The 23,831-nt window shown below is 33.3% G+C and overlaps 1 protein-coding gene across 8 annotated transcripts in view; it reads right to left on the bottom strand.

Moving 5' to 3' along the window:
• Positions 1-23,831, bottom strand: part of PCNX1 (pecanex 1) — a 175,343-nt gene that overhangs the window by 37,896 nt on the left and 113,616 nt on the right. For all 8 annotated transcript variants that reach the window (XM_063091563.1, XM_063091565.1, XM_063091564.1 and 5 more), the window contains 9 exons: positions 22,977-23,148; positions 22,364-22,474; positions 20,489-20,580; positions 13,468-13,577; positions 12,948-13,053; positions 11,438-11,530; positions 8,176-8,326; positions 6,085-6,226; positions 5,182-5,359 (listed from right to left, as the gene is read on the bottom strand). In XM_063091563.1, the coding sequence (XP_062947633.1) occupies positions 5,182-5,359; positions 6,085-6,226; positions 8,176-8,326; positions 11,438-11,530; positions 12,948-13,053; positions 13,468-13,577; positions 20,489-20,580; positions 22,364-22,474; positions 22,977-23,148 (1,155 nt within the window). The remainder of the gene's footprint in view (positions 1-5,181; positions 5,360-6,084; positions 6,227-8,175; positions 8,327-11,437; positions 11,531-12,947; positions 13,054-13,467; positions 13,578-20,488; positions 20,581-22,363; positions 22,475-22,976; positions 23,149-23,831) is intronic.

Raw genomic sequence — 23,831 nt, 5'->3', positions numbered from 1 at the left:
ACAAAGCACCAATAGTGGATGCAGAACAACAGCAGATACATGAAATGTCTGACAGAGAATTCAGAATTACCCTCTTATAAGAGGATGTTCAGGGAGTCATAAGAAAATACAGATAGAAGATTAAATACCTGGAAAACAAGTCAGGAGCAGAACAAGAAACTTGACAAAGGAATAGAATCAATTTTTAAAAACCAAATAGTAATTCTAGAAATAAAGAAAACATTATCTGAATAGAAAAACTCAATAGAAAGCTCCAACAGCAGGCTTAATCAAACAGAAGAAAGAATTAGTGAGCTCAAAGATAAAATACCTGAAATTATCCAATCAGAGGAGCAAAAAGAAAAAATAAGAAAAAATAAGAAAAAATAAAATAGAAATACAGCAAATAATGGAACTCCCTCGAGTGAAATAACCCTCCACATAATTGGCATACCCAAAGGAGAGGAAAAAGGAAGAGATGTAGAAAGCATACTCAAGGAAATAACAGGTGAAAATTTCCCAAGTATGGGGAAAGATGACAACATCCAGGTACAGGAAATTCAGACGTCACCAGTCAAATTCTATACAAGGACACCCCAAGGCACATCATAAATGAATTATCAAAAACCAAAGAGAGAGAGATACTGAAAGCAGCAAGAGAAAAGAAACATTTAACATTCAATGGAGCCCCATTATGTCCCTCAGCAGACTTCTCAGTAGAAGAAGACTTCTACATGCCAGAAGAGAATGGGATGATATATTCAGAGTGCTGAAGGAAAAAGACTGTCAGCCAAGAACTCTCTATCCAGCAAAACTAAACTTCAAATATGAAGGAGAAATAGTCTTTCCCAGAGAAACAAAAGCTAAGGGAATTCACCAACAATAGACCTCCTTTACAAGAAATGCTAAAGGGAGTTCTTCGATCTGAAAGAAGATGATGCTAAAGAGCAGCAAGGAAACATTTGAAGGTACACAATTCATTAGTAAAGTAAGTTCACAGACAACCTCTGATACTCCAATATCGAAAGGGTGGTGAATAAATCACTTAACCTTAGTATGAAAACTAAAGGACAAAACTAACAAGACACTAACATAATACTACAATCATACGAGAAAGGCAATATTAAAAGGTATATCTTGAAAAAAATTCCAATTGCTGCTTGGATTTTGAAATTTACTGTAATTGTCACTGAAGGGGTCATGTCCTGATCCTGTTTCATTTTTTAGGCCAACTTGGTAAAAATGCTACACTTGACTCGTCCTCTCCAAGCCTCCCCACAATTAAACCATATGTGAGCTCTGGAAAAAAAAATTAATTAAACAAACAAACAAACAAACAAATAAATAAATAAATGATGTATCTTGAAACAACAAATTGTCAAAAAGTGGGAAGAAGTGACACCAAAGCATAGAATTAGCTTTGGTTTTTTCTTTTTTCTTGGATATCAAAGTTAAGTTGTTATTAGTCTAAAATAATTGTTACAACTATAACATGTTTTTTGTAAGTGTAATGGTAACCATAACACAAAAACTTAGAAGAGGCATACTAAAAATAAACAGTGAGAAAGCAAAATGTAAAGCCAGAGAAAACCACTCAACCACAAAGGAAGAGAGTAAGACCAGAAAAAAGAAAAAAAGGATCCACAAAACAACCAGAAAAAAACCAGCAAAATGGCAGTAATGGGTCCCCACATATCAAGAATAACCCTAAATGTAAATGGATTAAATGCTCCAATCAAAACATGCAGAGTGGCTGAATGTACTATAAAATGAGAACCAATATGCACTCAACTCTGGAGCATGCAATTATATGAAGCAATTACTACTGGGCCTAACGGGAGAGATTGACTCCAACACAAAAATAGCTGGGGACTTTAATACCCCACTCTCAGCAAAGAATAGATCATCCAGACAGAAAATTAACCAGAAAACATTAGAATTAATCTCTACTATAGGCCAACTTGACCTAATGGACAGTTATAGGTCATTTTTTCCAACAGCTGCAGAATATGCATTTTTCTCAGCAGGACATGGAACATTCTCTAGAAGAGACCATATGTTAGGACACAAAACAAGTCTTAACAAATTTTAAAAATAATTGAAATAATATCAATTACCTTTACAATCACAATGGATAAAACTAGATATCAACAACAAAAGGGACACCAGAAACCATACAAAGACATGGAAATTAAACAATATGCTCCTAAACAACAAATGGGTCAAAGAAGAAATCGGAAGAAAATTAAAATTTTTCTGGAGAAAAACAAAAATGAAAACACAACATACTAGAACCTATGGGATACAGCGAAAGCAGTTCTAAGAGGGAAGATTACAGCAATAAATGACTATCAAAAAAGAAGACTCCAAAAAAACAACCTAATGTTACACCTCAAGGAGCTGGAAAAACAAGAATAAACCAAACCCCAAATCAGTAGAAGGAGAGAAATAACAAGGATCAGAGCAGAAATAAATGAGTTAGAGATTAAAAAAATACAAAAAAAAAAGAAACAAAACAAAACAACAACAACAAAAAACAAATCAATGAAACAAAGAGTTCGTTTTTCAAAAAGATAAACAAAATTGATAAACATCTACCTAGGCTAAAGAAGAAAAAAAGAGAAGAGTCAAATAAAATCAGAGATGAAAAAGGGGATATCACAAATGATTCCACAGAAATACAAAGGGCCATAAGAGACTACTACAAACAATTATATGCAAACAAACTGGAACACCTAGAAGAAATGGATAAATTCTTGGACACATACAACTTACCACGGTTGAATCATGAAGAGCTGAAAAACTTAAACAGACCAATAGCAAGTAATGAGATGCAAGCAGTAATAAAAAGTCTTCCAATAAAGAAAACCCCAGGACCAGATGGCTTCACTGTCAAATTCTACCAAACATTAAAAGAACTAATAGCAATTCTTCTCAAACTCTTCCAAAAAATTGAAGAGGAGGGAACACTCATTCTACAAGGCCAGCATCACCCTCATACCAAAACTATAAAAAGACACAACAAAAAAAGAAAACTACAGACCAATATCCCTAATGAACAAAGATGTGAAGATCCTCAAAAAAATACAAGCAAACAGAATCCAACAACACATTAAAAAGATCATACACCATGATCAAATGGGACTCATCCATAGGATGCAAAGGTGGTTCAACATACTAAAATCTATAAACATGTTACATCGCATCTACAGAATGAAGGAAAACACCTATATGATTATCACAATAGATGAAGAAAAAGCATTTGATAAAATCCAACACCCCTTCATGATAAAAAAAAACTCAACAACTAAGGTACAGAAGGAATGTACCCCAACACAACAAAGGACATGTACAACAAACCCACAGCTAATATCATACTGAATGGACAAAAAAATTGCAGACTTTTCCTCTAAGATCTGGAATAAGACAAGGATGTACACTTTCCCTACTTCTATTCAACACAGTACTAGAAGTTCTGGCCTGTGCAATAAGGCAAGAGAAGGCAATAAAGGGCATTCAAATCAGAAAGGTGGAAGTCATACTATCTCTATTTGCAGATGATGTGATCCTATACAAGGAAACCCAAAGATTCCACTAAAAAATTACTGGAACTAATAAATGAATTCAGTAAAGTGTGAGGATACAAAATCAACACACCAAAAGCAATAGCTTTCCTATATGCTAACAATGAAATAGCCAAAGAAGAAATCAAGAAAGTAATCCCATTCACAGTAGCCACCAAAAAACCTGAAATACCTGAGAGTAAATTTAATGAAGAAACTGAAAGATCTCTACAAAGAAAACTAAAACATTGGTGAAAAAATTGAAGAGAACACAAATAAATGGAAAGTTCATGTTCATGGGTTGGAAGAATTAACATCATCAAAATGCCCATATCACCCAAAGGAATCTACACATTCAATGTCATACCTATCAAAACACCCATGACATTCTTCACAGAAATATAAACAATCTTAAAATTTGTATGCAACCACAAAAGCCCCCATATACTGAAAGCAATCTTGAACAACAGGAACAAAGTTGAAGGTATCACACTTCCTGATTTCAAAATATGCTATAAAACAACAGTAACCTAAACAGCATGGTACTGGCATAAAAACAGACAATTTGACTAATGGAATAGAATACAGATACCCAATATAAACCCACGCACTTACAGCCAACTGATTTTTGACAAAGGTGCCAAAAATATACAGTTGGGAAAGTACAGCCTCCTCAACAAATGGTGCTGGAAAAACTGGATGTTCACATGCAGAAGATTGAAACTAGACTCCTATCTCTCACCATACACAAAAATCAACTTGAAATGGATCAAAGACCTAAATTTAAGACCCAAAACTATGAGACTACTAGAAGAAAACACAGGGGAAATGCTATACAGGAAACAGGAGTGGGCAGCATTTCTTTGAGTAAGACTACAAAGGCACATGCAACTAAAGCAAAAATACATAAATGGGACTACATCAAATAGAAAGCTTCTGCATAGCAAGGAACACTGTCAACAAAGTGAAGAGACAACATACAGAATGGGAGAAAGTGTTTGCCAACTACACATTAGACAAGGGGCTAATATCCAGAATATACAGGAACTTAAACAACTCAACACCAAAAAAACCAAACGACCCAATTAAAATGGGTGAAGGACCTGAACAGACATTCCTTTAAAAAAGACATACAAAATGGCCAACAAATACAAGAAAAAAATGCTCAACATCACTAATTATCAGAGAAATGCAAATTAAAACCACAATGAGGTATCATCTCACTCCAGTTAGAGTGGCTATTATCAACAATACAAAAAATAACACATACTGGCAAGGATGCAGAGAAAAAGGAACTCACCTACATTGCTGGTGGGAGTGTAAATTGGTACAGCTACTGTGGAAAACAGTATGTAGGTTCCTCACAGAACTGAAAACAGATCTACCTTACAACCCATCTATCCCACTACTGGGTATATACCCAAAGGAAATGAAATCAATATATCAAAAAGACACCTGTACTCCCATGTTCATTGCAGTACTATTCACAATAGCAAAGAGATGGAATCAACCTAAATGCCCATAAACGGATGAATGGATAAAAAACCCATGGGGTGTGGGCATAATCCTCACTAAGTAGCAAATTACATAGTGAGATAGTTTTTTACAGACAGGGATATTCCTTTCAGTAATAAATTACCTTGCTGAAGAGTATGGACATGAAGAAGAGATCCAACAGCATGGTCTCTGAAAAAGCTTCATAGTCGAATTTGAAGAAGAGCACAGTAAAGATGACTGTGACATACTGATATGTAGGGCTGCTAAAAGAGGATCGTAGCAACTTCAAACCAGCAATGGTGATCATTAAAGCACCTAGTCTATAATACAAAGAAAATACAACTCATCAACTCAAGATGGAAAACATTAGAAAATCTACTAACTTTAGAAAAATCACCATTTAATTTACAAAAATTACAATATATAGATCAAATTTATGCTTCTAAAAATGATTTACTTAGCTAAGCAAATCACATCCTAAAAGCAACTGACTAGCATAATATTCCCCTTTAATAGTATGTATTGATTCTTATTTTTTACATAAAATAAGCATGTTTAAAAAATAAACAGTACTGTTATTCTGACATCTGGTTTTTTAGTTTCTCAATATTTCGATTGCTTTAACATTAATGGCATTTAGCCATTTAATTAAACATATATTAACACTTGCTCACAACATGTACCTACTCTAGTGGGTAGGCCTACAGGATGACCATGCAGGCAACTGACCAACCTATACAGCATCACTTACACACTAAACAAAAAGAGCCATCTACCAAACTTGCCATCTAATACTAAAAATTAGCCCTATTTAATAAATGTCCTCTCAAAAACTCAGTGACAGATGTCTGAAGTAGTGAATATGTCAAGAGCAGAAATATTCAAAAAAGGGAAATCAAATACAAAATTTCACCTGAATTTTTATCTCACAGTGCTGTGCACTGAAGAGACACTCAATGATTATTTGATACTTGATCAATAACAAGACATTGCTTATAAAAGCCTCCAATAATCAGACTTAAGATTAAAGGACTACTGTACTTACTCTGTATCCAGTTTTTTTGGACTAGCAATTGTCTCTGCACTGCTACTAAGTTCATTGAGAACAATTAATGGATAGATAATATTCTTCTCCACAAAAAGAAGCCACACATGAAGTTTCTCAAACCACATCATAGTGGCTGCATCTAACAAGGCAATATAAGTCAAGAAGGTCACATGTCATCTAATGCACAAAGTGGTTTGGCAATATGATGAGAAAGAAAAATCTTACAACTTAAATTTAACTCCATATTATAAATAAAAATGTAAGAAATACAGTACTTTTAATCAACTGTCAACTTCTAGGAACTCTGAGACACAAATTTGCAATTTAGGGATGACTTAATTTTAGATTAATTTCATTTTAAACTTTAATTCTTGAAGCCTAGGTTTTTAATCATAACTTTTTCTCACTTATGCCTATAACTTAACAGAGAAAAGGTTACTGAAGATTACTAGGCTGCCCCTTCCAACCAAAATAAATTAATGACCTATTATATTATCTTTTTAAGATGCTTATATATACATACATGCATACATACATACAGATGTTAAGATATAATGTCTCAGAACAGATACGAAAACATGATATATGTGAATCCACACACTTCATGAGTCATTTTCATTACCAATATTTTTTCCAGTACTTCAATACTGGACTTAAAACATGGTTCTTCAGCTATCTGAAAACAGTATCACCTGTCTTTAGGAAGTGCTCTAATAAGTCATATTTTTTCTTTCAGTTGCTAAAACCAAGTACTAGGTTTGCTATAACCTAGTACATTCAATAAGTCAAAACTGTTATACTGATTCAAAATTGTAAAAATTTAGTCTAAATGTTTTGTTAAGATCAAAAATAAACAATATGATCAATGATTTATCTTAATGAAAACTGTTATCTTTAAAATACATTAGATATCGTGCTATGATTAACATATGAAAGCAATTCGAATAGCTCACCATCAAAAAAATATCTCATTCTGAGTTATCTTCCTGATGTGCAGAAATGGGCCAGTACAGATTCTTACACAGTTTCATGTCATTTCTCCATATTAGAAGAGCACATATGTTTCAAAAGGTCTACAGTACTCTTACTGCAGCATACACATTAGTGTTTGTTTAATTAAATTATCTCTTCAGGATCAAATTGGTGATCAAGATTATAGCAACATGATGCTTCAATCAATTTCACTAAAAGGCCCAGGAAATTTTCTTTGAGAATGTAGTTAAGTTTGGTATAGAAAGCTTTTGAAGGCTCCCGAGTTCTCCTAAAAAGTTAATTCATCTTCAAACAATTAAGTGATTACTCTCTTTATAGTGTTACAGTAATTCACTAACTGAAGAAAAAAGTTTGAGGGAAAACAGTTGGCTTATTTAATGACTGGTATATAATAGGGGATGACACAGGTATAGATTTTATCACTTCTCTACAATGTGGAAGTATAGTATATTATAGGTCACAGGGCCCATGAACAAGAATTGATTACTTACAACAAGAAAAACAAGTCAGTGTTTACAGTAGCAAAGAAGAAGCTTGCCAAGCAGACTGGCCTTCTGTCTGTTTTTTGAGTTACTTGATACTTTATACCAATCTGAACTAATAACAGCAGTTACAAAATGTTTTTAACTTCTTTTCACTTTATCAACCCTTTTATACTCCTCTTTGGTAGAACACAGTGTCTATGGCAGAAACAGAAACAAAGACCCTTCTTTTCTCCTTACGCTTTAAATTAAATATTTCAAATAGAGGCCTTAAAGAGAATTGGGTTGTCTGTATAGTGCAAGGAAAACTGATTGGGAGTAGAGAAGGGAAAGAGAAGTCATAAACATACACAGGACATTCACCAATGAGAGGGCTGTGAAGAACAATTCAGAGAAGGAAGAAGTTTTTTCTATGGTAAGTTGGCATTGTAGCACTGACACACTTCATGTGAAATTAAAGCGTGATGCAAGAGATTTAATTCATTAATAGCTTCAAACAAGAAACACAAGCCACAGTTTTGCTTGATGATACTTATTTAATTCAAACATCTATCAGCATAGTAAAGGGGAAAACTCATAGTATTAAAAAGAACAGTGTTAGTGAAATACTTACTTCGAACTTCATACTGATTATACTCCACTGTCTTCAGCAGAGGATGAGAGAAACAGTGCCACGGGAGCTGTTTTCTAACTTGAGGCAGCACATAATGGGTGACAAATCCCACAAAGCCAACCAATGCATACAACACATACTTGAGAGCAGGCTACAAGAAAAAGTTGAGAAAATTAGGAATGATTTAAAGAATCATAGTAGAACTTCTAATTTGTTAGTTCAATTTCCCATTTGATAATGGAGAACAGCAAAGTTAATTTTAGAATCTAAGAATTAAACATTTGTCTATAGCTAACATTTCTATGTTATGCAGTTTTTTTCTGACTAAATCAGCCATGAAAGTTAGTGATTGTCCATATATTACAGATATTTTTAAATGTGTTAACTACCTACTTTGGTGTCTCACACTATTGTATAATGAGAGAGTAGCCTGAGTTGTATTGCTTCTTACTCCAAGAATGTTCTATGTGACTTTCGGAGCAATGTATTAAATTGTTTTAACTAGTAAAGCTAAAGAATATGAACTAAGTAAAACTGTAAGTCTGAGAGAAGAGCACAATGAAAGAAAAAAAGTATTCTCCTTTGTTTATGCCTTTGCTTGGCATATTATTTAGAAGAGAGTTCTTACGTATGATCAAATTCACAAAAGAGGTAATCAAGTATATCTGTTCAAATATACAAATTAAAAGTTATATCTTTCGAAACTCTGAAACCTCTTGGACATGAAGGAGCCTCCATTAGTGCCTTGAAGACCCAACTACTGGTCCTTACTCAGCTCACAAGTATTCAAGAATTAATAGTTCAAATTGAAAGAGAAGAAAAACAGGCAAAAATGTTAAATAAAATTAAATAATTAAACCTTTACTTCTGGCCAAATGTAGTAACAGGGATTTATCCTCCCATATAAAACAACCAAAACAAAATAAATATATAACCCAATGGTTTGCGACAGACAAGACATAAGGAAATAAACTGTGAATCCTGAAGGAAAGGGAAAAAATGAGGTGAGTGCTATGACTGCCCCAGCTCACTGTCCTGAGAGTTTCCAGGTTGTGGTACAGGGAGAGGGAACCCACGCAAAGCCAGGTACTCCCAGAACTAAGAAAATGAAGCTGAATGTCTGGAAAAATCAAGGCAGCTAGAGTTAACTAGGACAAACAGTGTACCAAAAAGAAAACTGCACAGAGAGAGAACTTTGGAGATCTGCAGAAGGTCCCCTTTGAGTATTCAGGGTAATACCAGTCAGTGCATGCATGTGAGGAAACTACCTCAGGCCAGGAAAGAACCATATGCCGAGATTAGAGAAAAGGTCCAGTATTCACAAAGGGCTAGGAAGAGGGCCTATTCCCACAAGCCAGACTGGAAAAGCTCAAGTTTCACAAGGCAATGAGCAGAGTGATCAAAAGGGTGTTGCTCTAAACTAAACATGGCCCTGGTCTCACCTCAGAAATCTTAAAAGCAAGACCTGAAAGGATAACCATTAATAAGTAACTTCACAGTATGCCAGAACAAAGTTCAAGAATATTTCTAGAAAAACAAAAAAGGCCAACGCCCAGCAAGGTAAAATGTATATGTTGGCATCCAATCAAAAATTACCATGCTTATAAAGAATAGGGAAACTGGGACCCATAATGAGCAAAAGAAAAAATCAATCAGAACCAACCCATAAGTGATACAAGATGCTAGAATTAGTAGATGAGGACATTAACAGTTATAACTGAATTTCATATGTTCAAAAAGTTAAATAGAGGCATGGGAGATATTTAAAAATAGATCTAAATCAACTTCTAAAGGTGAAAATTGTAAGATCTGAGATGAAAAATACACTAGATGGGATTAATGGTAAATTACACATTACAAAAGAAAAGATTAGAGAATTTAAAGACATATCAATAAAAACTTCCAAAATTAAACAGAAAGAAAAAAAAAAAAGAATTAAAATGAAAAGAGCACCAGTCAACTGTGGGACAACTTCAAAAGGCCTAGGATATATGTAACTGGAGTCCATGAGGCAGTGTGGGTGTGAGATGGGGTGGGAAGGGCAGGGGGAGAAGACAAAAAAACATCTGAAGTAATGATGGCCAAAATTATCCAAATTTAATGAAAATTATAAACTGCAGATTCAATAAACCCTAAGCACAAAAACATGAAGAAAACTACATGATGGTACATTATAATCAAATTACTCAAAACTAGTGATAAAAAGGAAAATCTTACAAGCAGCAGAGAAAAAAGACAAGTTATGTACAGGGGAATAAACATAAGGATAACAGCAGATTTTATGTCAGAAATAATGCAAGGGAGGACAGTGGAACAACATCTTTAAGCACTGACAGAAAAAGGAAAAAACCTGTCATCCTAAAATTTTATAAACCAATGGTAAAATAAGAACTTTTTCAGAAATACAAAAGCTGAGAAAATATGCAGATTCATACTACAAGGAATGTACTAGGAAATTTTTCAGGCAGAAGCAAAATGACACCATACGGAAATATGATCCACACAAAACAATGAAGAGCATTAAACATGGTAATTACCGGGCCTACAGATGACAGGGATTGTCCTTAAGGAATTGTAATTAAGGAACAACACCTGAGGAGAATTACCGATACCTGGACTGGATTTAGATGATAAACTTCTAGACTTCCAGCTGTACTGGAATGAGAACTTGGGAGTAGGGGAAGCAGGTAGGAGGGGTTTTTGCATGTGGAAGGGAAGTGAATCATGGAGGCCAGAGGGTGGCTTGGGTAGTCAGCCTCCAAAATGGTCCCCAAGATCCTTGCTCCTGGTATTTACGTCTTTGTGTTCCCTCCCCACACTGTACCAGGACCAACAGAATATAGAAGAGGTGGTGGTATGTCATTTCTGATATCAGGATATAAAACAGTGCAACTTCTGTCTTCTGCTTTCTTTCTCTAGGAACACTTGCTCTGTGGGAAACCAACTGCCATTTTCATAAGGACACTCAGGCAGCCTATGCTGAGACCACATGAAGAGGAACTGAGGTCTCTGGTATCAGCAAGGAACTTAGGCTTGCCAGCAACAAACCTCAGATGATGCAGCATCATAAAAGATCCTAAGCTAGAATCATCCAGCTAAGCCACTCCCAGATTCATGACCAGAAAAAGCATGAGAAAATAAATATTTGCTGTTAAAACCAAACAATAAGTCACATATTTCAGTGGACAAACATTACAACCAAATCAGAAATGAGTCCAAACAAAGTTTTTTTTTTAATTAAGAGAACGAAATGATTCCTTACCTGCAATACTGTGAACACTGTGCTTACATGAATAGCAAAATACAGCACACCAATTACAATGCATACTACTAGGTCAGACTGTAAACGCTCACTCTGTGGAACAAAAAAAGAATTACTAAACAATTACATAAAAAATTTTTTAAATCTTCCCTTTATTTTCAGCTGGCAAAGTTTAAGAAATAATTTTTCATTGATACTCTTTAGCATTTCTAGATATTCCTTACACATAATAATTAGCTATGATAGATCTTATTTTCTTATTCAATTTCCTCATATTTTGGTTTGACACTGAAGTACCAAGGAAATTAAACAATTTGTCTAGTTCTGCATGCTGTATAACACATCACAATAAAGTCTTTTAGAATGAAGATTTCTCCCCCATTGGTCTGTATGTTCTACTTTAAATAGGGGAAAAGGAAATAAGGTACTTAAGTTTCCAGATCATTTATAGGGGTATTTCCCTTTGGATACAGGCATTTGTCCCTCTTGATAAGTTATATTTTCATTGGTCTTTTGAAGTTTTAAAACTGCATGCACATGTCCTATCTTACTAACTAGATTTTAATTATTTCAGGATTATAATTAAAACTAGAAATCTCTTAATATCTCTGGTCATCAATTAACCCATTAGATTTAGGCTTACAAGCCAGATTCAGAATATTCTACTATACTTAACATGAAACATCCTCTGCTAACACGAAGCTAAAGTCAGAAAAAAAAATTGTTTAAATTATATCTTGAGACTATGTGAACAGCTCAAGTCCACTGAAAGTAAATATTATGTCTAATTCAACACCTACATAAATTCAGTCACAAATGGAAACAATCTAAAATAAAGCTGAGAAAAAGAACATATTATGTTTTGTTCCATAAAACAAACATGAATCTATAGAATTCATTCTTCAAATAGTTACTAAAAGAATACAGGCAACATTATAATTCACTAAATTAGAAATTTTTTTAAATTACTGCATTTACTTAAGTATATTAAGTTAGTACAAATTATTGTTCTCTCTTTCAACCTGGAAAACACACACACTTTTCAGACTGCCCTTGAGAAATAAAACACCCTAAAAGACTAGTAAATGACTTACAAGGACAGTTTTTAGCAACAAGAACAATAACAATAAAATGAATCTAATTTATGTTAATATTCACCTTTCAGATCCTACTCTAACCTGAATAGGGTTAAAAATTTATGAGCAATGAAATTACTTAATTTCACCTGACCTAAAAATGAATCTTTAGCATACTGTTCTACATAGAAACCAAGTTTGAGGAATGAGCATTTTTTTATGTTAAAATTTGGAATAAAAGCAATCAACAATGTGTAACTAAATCTATTCAGTGTAACTATACACTTTTCAAATTACTAAATACTTTTAAAAAGTGTTCATTTTATCTTCTTACTGGCCAGCTGCCAAAACAAAAACAAAAGAGTGTTCATTACATAATATGATCAACTGTCTAAAATTGGAGTCTTTTAGGTGATTTTAAAAGCTAAACTTACAACAGAATTTCTAAGTTTTTCAGGCAGTGGATCTTTTACTTCAGACAGAGGGTCTTCTGGATTTTTCTCTTCTGTTTTTGGAAAAATCTTGGATTGCACCAGAGAGCTTTACATTAAAAAAATTAAGAGAAAATAATTAACAGAAAATACGTATACATATAATCTGAAAACCAGTAATTCAAATGGCAAGTAAAGTTTATGATAGAAAAACAAATGATCCAAGTATATTTAATCATTAGCAAACGATAAATTCTAACAAGATTCAGACTCCATAAATAAGCATGCAGTGAAAATATTTCTATTAAAACATAATATTAATACTTGGGAGGGAAAAAACTAACAAACATTCTTGGCCAACAACTAGAATGACCCAAAATTAACAATATGTTTCGAAATCTAATATAGATTAGGCCAATACTACTTTGGAAAGGCATTGGGAAAAAGACATCTTGGAAGTTATTTGAAAGAAATGACAACTTTAAAAAATTTCTTTAGTTCAATAACAATTGATTTCACTTACAAAAGTACAGACGGATCACTGCTTTGTCGGCTGAGATGGTAGGATATTGCCACTAACAAACCACAAAAAACAGAAAAAAGTACTGGAATATGCTGGCCATCCCAAGAATCCTGTTGAAAAAACAATTTAACAGAACAACATGTTTCTAATTTATAATCTATCATCTTATCCTCTTACGGTCAGTATTTTGGAGAGACAATGAAATTTGACAGAAAATTTTAGCCATATTATCAGTTACATTTTATTGCAGATATATTTAGATTTATTGCTTTCTGATGAGCTAGAATCTAGCTGCCAGATTTCTTTTTGTACTTAAGCTTCAGATTTCTTTTGGTACTAAAGCTCTATTCATATACTAGGGATAATTTGCTTCTAATGCATACTGCTATAAATTCTTTCAGACTTTAAGTGCTATTGTTTACAGTAAATTATGAGTTCCTTTCCCATGAATGAAATAACTTTGCATAGTAAATTTTTTTATATATTATAAAAAAATTATAAATTGTTTTTTAATATTATTTAAAAATTATATATTATATATTATAATGGAGTAGGAAAAAGCAATGCATGATACGACACATTAGGCAAAAGGAAAGGTTGACATTTGGTGTGTACTTTCTTGATGCCTTTGCTCACGTACTATATCATTACATCCTCCACGGATTGAGCAAGCATTTAGTAACTGTTTCCTGTATGAATGAACTGCATATTCCCAGAAGGAAATAATTCAAAGGCTAGCTTCCAAGGCCAACCAAACATGCCGCTATACCATGCTGGCTCTGTTCACTGTAGTATCTCTGGAGTCTATTAGCATGAAACCTGGCATAGAGTGGATAATACTGTTAACAGGAATAGTTAACAGTTCTTAAGTATGTCTTGTGAGGTGGACACCATTCTAATCCTTCGTCTTTCTCTGGGGATTTGGGAAGGGAAAACGGTAGGAGTAGGGAGCCAAACAGTAGTTTTTGATAGAACTTGCCCTTTTCCCCCACTTAAAAATAGTCTAGGAATGTGTTTCACATCACAACATAGACATTTTATTGTTTTTTTTTTTTTTTTTTTTTTTAGGTTCTGGGCCAGTCTGATGTATTGAGATAAAATGATCTTAGAAAACATTCACTCCCAACTTTGCCTCATGCATATGTTACTGATGTCTTTTCTTGGTATCTTTATGTTGATGGAAATCATAAGATTTCACAGATGTGTATAAGCCGGGAAGAACTAGTAAAATCTTAACCAGCCTCTTAACAGTGCTGCAATTAATCATACTTCACAGTGATTACTTGGGAAAACCTTTTTTATTATACTGGGGAAAGTCATCAAAAGGAGGGATCTGTAAACAACATCTTGTAAGCCAAATCCAACCTGCTGCCTGTTTTTGTAAATAAAGTTTTATCGAAACACAGTCACAGTCACTTGTTTCAAGATTATCTGTGGCTGCTTTCACAATGCAAAGGCAGAGTTGAGTAGTTTTGACAGAAACTATGTGGCCCATAAAGCCTAAAATATTTACTGGCCAATCCATCATGTGCTAACCCCTGTACTAGACAGGTGTATCAAAAAGTAGGTGCAGCATTTCTGTTTCCCAACATCTTAAACACACATTTCAAAACACTAACATTGTCTCCAGTGATGTATGTGTCTTAACATCTAGAAGACAAGTAATTTTTAGATGATGTTTTAGTCCGTTTCTGTTGCTTATAACAAATTACTCAGAACTGTGTAATTTATAAGAAAATGAAATGTATTCATTTACAATTTCTGAGGCTGGAAAGACATTTTATTGTTTTAATGGCTAAATCAAAACCTTTTTATCATTTATTGAACACTATGTGTAGAATCCCATTCTTAGATCTTTGTACTTACTTCCTAAGTAATTTTTTACAATAACCCTTGAAAATTTGTACTATTATACCCCAATTTATAGATGAGGAAACTAAAGTACAGAGGATTTAAGTAATTTGTCCAGTTAAGTGGCAGAGTCAGAAATGGAACTTCTGATGTGTCTGAAGGTACTGAGCAAAAGGTTAAACATGCCAAGAATTTGAGAATGAACGAAAGATAAATACATAAGAAAGCAAAGTAAAGGAGAAAACAAAATGTATGTAGAGGCAGCATTTTCATAGTGATAATAAGGTGAGCACACCAGGTGTATGAGGGAGACAAGGGAGGCTGTGTGTGGTGGAGGCCTGAAATGAGGGTAGGGGGAGAAAGTTAAGACCACAACTTCCATAAAAAGCAGTCTGTGGATAATGCCTAAAACTTAAGAAAATATAAGAAGCAGACATAAAAGTTAGAGATATGGAGAAAAATACCAAAAGAATAAGCTCAAAGTTGAAAGTAATAATTTTGAGGAAGGTAAAAAGAGGTAGGTGATTGCTGCTCTTGGTAATAAGTTTTGCAGAACTATTTGACTCTAAAATCTACACGTGTATAACTTTGATAAAAGTAAAAATTAAAAAATGATGTCTGGTACAACCACTTTGGAAAACTGGCAATTCTATTTCTAAGTATTTACCCAAAAGAAATAAAAACACATGTCCACAAAAATATTTGCACAAAGACTGTTCATGGCAGCCTTATTCATAACATCCCTAAACTAGAAACAACCCAAATGTCCATCTCTAAGACAGTAGATAAGCTATGATGTATTCAATACAATGACAGTAAGAGGGATTTAAAACTAAATGGAATGCTTCTTTGCAATAAAAAGGAACAAAGTACTTATATACACAATGTGAATGAATCTCAGAAACATTATACTGAGCAAAATAAGTCAGACCCAAAAGATACATATGGTGTGATTTCATTAATATAAAGTTCAATAACTGCAAATGTAATCTATAGTAAAATATAAGCTGGGGATAGGGCGAGTTAGAAAGAAATACAGGGGAATTTTCTGGGGAGATGGAACTACAGCAAACTCTTCAACAACACAGGTTAGAACTGTGAGGGTCCACTGACATACAGATTTTTTACAATAAATATAATGGAAAAATTTTGGTTAGGTACATAACTAAACAGATAGTTCATCTAATAGCAGGCTTTTAGTTGTTAAGTACTTGACGAGTGTAATTAATGCCTAAGGAAAGTGTGCTGTACTTAAGTGTAGTTTAGCAGTTTTGGGCGAGTCAAAAGTTATGTGTGGATTTTCGAGTGCATGGAGGTCAGTGACCCTACCTTCCACGTTTTTCAAGGGTCAACTGTATTTTATATATTGGTGAGAGTGTAGATTACATAGGTGTATATATTTATCAAAACCAATCAAATTGTGTACTTAGGACGTGTGAATTTCACTATATATAAATATTGTCTCAATTAAAACAAAATGAGTATTTAGGAATAAAACAAAAGATGCCTGCCTTTATTTGACAAATAACACCAATCACCACTCTCAGACAAAAGAAAAGCATTCTTAAGTTTATCTCAAAATGACTTGTTTATTTTATTTAGATTAAGAATTTAAAATAATCATGCACTCAAAGCAATTCATGAACATATCCAGTTGTTTGTGTCCCCCAAAAATTCATATGTTGAAATTCTAACCCCCAATATGATGGTATCAGGAGGTAAAGCCTTTGGGAGGTGATTAAGTCATGAGGGTGAAGCCCTCTTAAATGGGATTAATGACCTTATAAAAAGGATCCCAGAGAGCTCTCTAGTCCTCTCTCCCCCATGTGAGGATGCAAGAAGTTGGCTGTTAACAACCCAGAAGAGGGCCCTCACCAGAATGCAACCATGCCAGCACCCTAATCTCAGACTTCCAGCCCCCTAATCTCAGACTTCCAGCCTCCAGAACTGTGAGAAATAAATTTCTGTTGTTTATAAGCCACCCAGTCTATTGTACTTTGTTACAGCAGCCTTAACTAACATACCTCTCTAACTTACAGATTATGTATAAACAAATTCATAGTAACTACTACCTCTATTGAGTCACTAACTAGAAAAACAAAAAGCAAAACAAAACTCAGTCACCTCTGAGTTTTTAATAAATCCTGATTCAGAAGTGGGAGAAGGAACAGAACTATGAAAAATAAAACCACTTTGGGAAGCTGACCTAGGTCAAAAGATTAAAAGGTGGGTTTGTTTTACTCACTGTAATGGGCCTTGACTTCCTCCAAGGTCTAAATGTTTTTGCTTTATTACATAATGACCCAAATCTCTAAAAAATATGAAAACATATGGGAAGTGTACACATATTAATAGGATGCACTAAAGTGGCCTTAAAGAAAAATTTTTAGCTTTTAATGAGCTAAGCATCCTGCTAAAAAATTAAGGAAAAACAAGAGTAAACACAAGGAAAGCAGAGGTGATATAGACATAAAAGTCTATATTACTGAATAAATAAAAAGAAAAATTAAACTATTCCTAAAGGTATGCAATAAAGTCTCCTAATGACTCTAACTGTCCAGAAGTAACCACTGTTCTCAGTTTCTTGTGTATTCTTTCATAATTATTCTATGTATCTACAAAGCCTTCATGTGTGCTTTTAAAAAAAATAACAAAGGAAACATCAATTTTTTTGGCACATTGCCTCCCTTTTAAAAAAAATAAACCCAGTACTGTCTTGGAAATCATTCTGCATTAGCACATAAAAATATGTTTTATTCTTTTTCACGGCTGTTACAGCATTCCATTGTACGGCTACAACATAATTAATTTAATCATAAATGACAGATATTAGGTAATTCCCAGCTTTTTTGCTGTAACAAACACTACTATAATGAAATCCCTGTACATTATATTACATTATAATAGGTGCTATTTAAAACTAAAAATTGGCTAATGTAAATGCCATGCCCCAGAAAGAAGGAAGAAAAATTCACCTTCTTGTCTGCTTTAGGACCCAGGACTCTAGCTGGCAGTTTTACAATTGTGGCTGTTCTGCTACATAAACGTAGTTGAACAGACCTTTGCAAACTCGGATAGAAAATTTATTGTACTTGTTAACTTCTATGATCACAACTTACAAAATGATTCACTTTCCAAAACATGTTTAAAACACAGATGTAAAACATATAACTAGGATGGTTTACAGGTGGTATGTACAGAAGAAGCCTGGATTTGGATATTATTGCCTCCAGTTCTTTTCTGGGCTTAGCTCTGTCAAGTATCTCCCCTCTACTAGATTTTTCCTCATCACCTTTTAAATGCAATCAAGTCTCAGATCTTTTTAAAAACCAAAAACCAGAAAACAACCCCCACAATGTACACAAGCTTCCCAACTAGTCTAGGAAGAGGTAGAATTCATTTCCTTAATGCACATTCAAACATAAAATTATACTAAATCTGGCTTCCTTAAAAACAGCTTCTCTAGTGTTTTGGTTATGTCACCAATATCCTACTACTGCCAAATTCAATAAAAAAACTTTCAGACTCTACTGTCTCTAAAATTTCCTTCATGGGATCCTATTCTATCCAATACTTAAATATTGGTATCACCCAGGGTTCTTTTCTCATCTGTTTTCTCTTGTCAATCCACATTAGCAGACTTTTTCTTATACTTTGTTGGTGACTTCTAAATCTGTTTTTCACTAACTCAAACCTCTCTACGTATAACTACCTACTATGTACCTCTGGATCCCCATATCAACAAAACGTCCAAACCTTAACAATCACCTTCCTCAACAAACTCCAGGGTTTCCAATCTTGCACACTACTACCACTACCTAACCAGTTGTTCAAGGCAGATCCTATCCAGAAATCATCCTGGACCCTATTCTGGCTCTTCTCTTTATCCAGATATTCTCCAATGTGTTCATGGTATCCAATTTTAGTTAAATCCATCATAATTTCAAGATTAAAGCACAACTGTCTCCCTACATTGATCCCTCTATCTTAGACTTCAATCTTCTTCCCAATGGAGACAAGTAATCTCTCTAAAATGCAACTCTGATTATTTCTTTGCCCTACCTCAAACACATTGACGGGCTTCCATCTTTAGCCCAACACATTCAGGATAAAAGACATTTCATAACCTGGTCCTTGGTTACCTTTCTAGCCTTATTGAAGGCCATCTTTTCTCATGTTCCCTAAGTCCTAGCCATTCCACATTATCTGCTCTTTCCTCTACACAACACATTTTCTTTACATCTCCATGGTTCTTCATACCTTGTTTCAACTAGCTTATTCCTGTATGTCTTTCAAAATTTGGCTGAAGCCACACCCTTGAAAAGTTGTCTTTAATCCTTTTTGGCTGAATAAAGTAGTCTTAAGTTACATACCCATAGAACTCTGTTCTCATAACCTTCATTGCCCTGTACTGGATGTGTTGGTTAACTTGTTAAGCAACAGCTCACCTACAAGCTCCTTAAAAGCAGGAAATGGCTTTAAACACAGTACTTGGCACACAGTCAGTGCTCCATAAATTCTACTTAATAAATGAAGCAAAAAAAGATGCCATGAGTCACTTTTCATAGTCCTTTCTAACCTGCCATTCTCTGATTATCTTGCATAATCACACACACAAATATCCCAGAAGTATGTGTGAGGGGCTGAGAGTTGTTATAAAAATTTTTAATTTTTTCTTTTCAATATGGTGATAATCTTTTAAAAGGCAGGTTCATCCAGATCCTTCCAACCCAATAATGACATTAAATTTCAATGTACTGATTTTTACTAGCATGAATCTTAAATTGCAGTCCCTGAACTTGTTCTTACCAGTTTAAAGAAACTTTGATATAAACAGTAGTTACGTAAATTCTTAACTTGAAATTTTAAATTGATTTTTATTCTGTGATTACCATGGCCACCCCTAATTTAGACAAGCCTAGTTTTCAATAATCTATTTCTAATATTAACCTCTGATTACTGCATAAAAAGGATTTTATTTTAATAATGGTTAATTATTAAAGTGATTTCAAATTCAAAGTAAATGAGAATAATGTTCAGCATATGAAGACAACAGAAATTAATGCTAAAGTAGTTCCAGAGAAAAAAAAATCCTTATTAGTCAATTTAAAGCAATCTTCATACAGAAATATAGCCTTAAAGACAAAACATACTATGGTTTATTGCTCACCTTTAATGCTCCATAGCACAATCCATACAACAAGGCTACTGCCACAATGCTACAGATAAAACTGTAAAGTGCTGCAAGCAGGCTTGTAGTAGCTACACAGTAAAGGAAAAAAGAAATCAATATTTAATAAACATCTATGAAAAAAATGAAAACTTCACCGAAAAGCACTTAAAATGTTATAATGTCAACAATAATTAAATATCTACACATTTGATTTTTTAAAATTCATTTACTCTATCCTATACTTTCAAAAATTTTTGACATGACAGAGTTTTGCTATCCTCAATCTTTGACACAGGATAAAATATATTCATCTTGGAAGGAATGAACATTTTTTAGCAGAAAAAAATTATACCAATATTATGCTTCTAGAATGTATGTTATATTTAACAAACATCATGGGAAAATCAAGCTTGAAGAAGCCTGAAAAAGAACTAGAGATGTGGTTAAGTATTCACTGGAAGATATTAGTCTATGTAAATAGAACCTGTGTTACCAACAGAAGTAAATCTGTATTCCCATGAGTTAATTAATCCTCAGAAAAAAGTATAGATCTGACTAACTACTAATAATAAAAAATAGATCCAATGGAATTACTGGTAATAGGGATTAGGGGATGGCTAAAATAGCTAGACTTTATTTTTAAAACATGGATGACAGATTTTCTTTAATGGTAATTTTACAGTGATCATAAAAGAAATTTATAGAAAAAAATTTCTTAATAAGATATTAAAAACCTAACACCTTACACAAGTTTGTAAAGTATAATGACAAAGCCCACTATTATAAATTACCTACACTAAGCCCTCCCCATATTATTTAGATTAATATAACACCAATAATAGTTTCTAAATACTGAAACTGTCTTCTACCCATTAAGCTCTACTGATGGATGAAATCAGCTGTCTTAATCCACACACCTTCAAAAAAATTTCAAAACATTAAAAATGCTCTAGTATGATATAGCAACAGAAAAAACCTTAACTTCTATTTAAAACGTTGATATTATGGCTTAAATTTTATCAGCAGAGATGACTTCAATGCATACACAATACTTAGAAGGTAAATGAAGACTGCAAAGGTGAAGTTAGAAGATCAATGGACTATAGTTACAGTAATTTCTTTCTTTTCATATATTTCCTCTAGCTGCACACTCATCTTTTGGTAAAATTTTAAATGGTTAAACTAAATAATGATATATTTTAACCACAGTAGCTGCTGATAGGATTATTTCCCAGTTCTGCAAACCACTATCTATGCCAGAGTAATATTGGTATGGCCTAACTTATTTTTTAAATAAAATATACACATGACAGGAGAATAGATTTTCTATCAATTCATATTCACATATTCTACTCTAAAAACAGAGATATTTCTTAAAATCTAATTCAGTAAAATGCATTTTGTTTCTGGTTTTGGTGTTCTCATTCTAAGGAAAAAACAAAGCTCTGAAACCAAATATGTAGACATATCAAATGTATATACCAGTACAAAATCCAAATATAATGCCATGTATCAGATCTCAATCTACTTGGGATAAATGATCTCTTATAATTATCTCATAATTTATTTACTGTATTTACATACAGTTTCTATGTAAACTCACTATAACTTTTAATTTCAGACATTATTTTATCACTTCTTATCCATCAGCTCCATTATTCCTGGATCTCTCAGTGAAGTAGCAGACTTGACTACTTTTTTTCCTATCTACATATTAACTGTTACTCAGTCTTCTATTATTAAATAAGTGTCCTTTTTTTCTAAATTCAACTCTAAAATAAAAACTGAAAAAGCATTTTAATGCTCTCTTTTCTACTTCATGATCTGTAAAAGTGATACTGTAATCAGTAATTTTCATAATGAAATACTCACCATTACCACCAAAGATATGAATATCCAATTGTTCACAAAGGTACATTACAAATGTATTCACCTGAGGCAGGAGACCAATGAAAAATACTATCGGGAAACAGAGTGTAAACACTACAGAAGGAAAGAAAAGTATATTAAAAAATATTAAACTGTATCAATCCTTTTGTTCATTTAAAGATTATAAGTGATAAAAAAGAATCGAAATTAACATAAATCACTAAGCAATATTTAAAAGAGATTTTAAAATATTTATGTCTACTTAATTGCTTGGGTATTAAATACAATCTTTTCAACTATAAATAACATCCATTAAAATTATTTTAACTATTTTCACATAGCAAGAATCTAAGATATAGACTCAAAAAATCCCCAGAAAAAAAAAAAAATCTTTCTATTGCATCTACAAGAACAGAAGAACTAGTGTATTTGTTCATCATTAGCTTTTTTCATTCATAATAGCCCTATAGTTTTGTTCCCCAGAGAGAATTACAATAAACAGCAATATAAGCTTATTAAAACTATTTTTACCTATCTAATTTTTCTATTTATCAGTGTACTGTTAGTATACAAATAAATTAATGTTAAGATAAGAAATACTTTAAAGATGACTCACCTATAACTAAATCCCTGGCTGATATAAATACCAATGGATTGGTGAAAGTTATTCCATATAATTTGAACTTGGTTGTAGTAAGATTTCTGCTACCATAATCCAAGAGCCAAATAAGACCACAACATAAACAGAAATAAACTGGTCTACTGTAGGCAATGATACGATTATGACCCTGAAAATGATATTTTAAGAAAAAGTCAGTTTAGTTAATTTTAAGAGTCACAACTAGCTACTGAGATCATTGATGGCTTACATTCTAAGGATTCAGAATTTTTCCATATGGAAGCTTGATTTCTGATGGTCACACACAGAAATGACAAATACAAAAAAAACCAGAATAAACTCTGTGATACCGGATTGAAATCAGAGGTACTGGTATGAACTCATTATTTTTAATATTCATCTAAATATAGAAAAAGATATATATGTGTATATGAATATGTGTGTATTCGATACGTATGTATCTATATTTCCTAGAAATATAGATATCCACTGAGAGAACCTAGAAGTGATGGCATTCTAGTAATAAAGATTACTATTATCCAGATCTTAATTTATAAATACCATTATTCACAAAAAAGAACCCAGGCTCCATTGAGAAAAGGCTGGTATTGGGTTAGGTCAGGGAAAGTATAAGATAAACCTGGAACATATTGTTATGCCAAAAAGGAAGGAAGTATTTAAAGAATGATAAAGATATGTCAAAAGGACACAGAAGACAGCTTGATGGGCTCCCAATGGCCAAATCAGGGACAATGTGACACTTTAAAAATATTATAGTCCACTGAATAAAATAATCCATGAGTTCACACCAATACATACATACGAGGGTACTTCAAAAAGTTCGTGGAAAAT

The sequence above is a fragment of the Cynocephalus volans genome, chromosome 3, assembly GCF_027409185.1.
Source record: "Cynocephalus volans isolate mCynVol1 chromosome 3, mCynVol1.pri, whole genome shotgun sequence".
In the NCBI taxonomy this organism is placed as follows: domain Eukaryota; kingdom Metazoa; phylum Chordata; class Mammalia; order Dermoptera; family Cynocephalidae; genus Cynocephalus; species Cynocephalus volans.
This window is presented reverse-complemented; position numbering and strand designations above follow the sequence as displayed.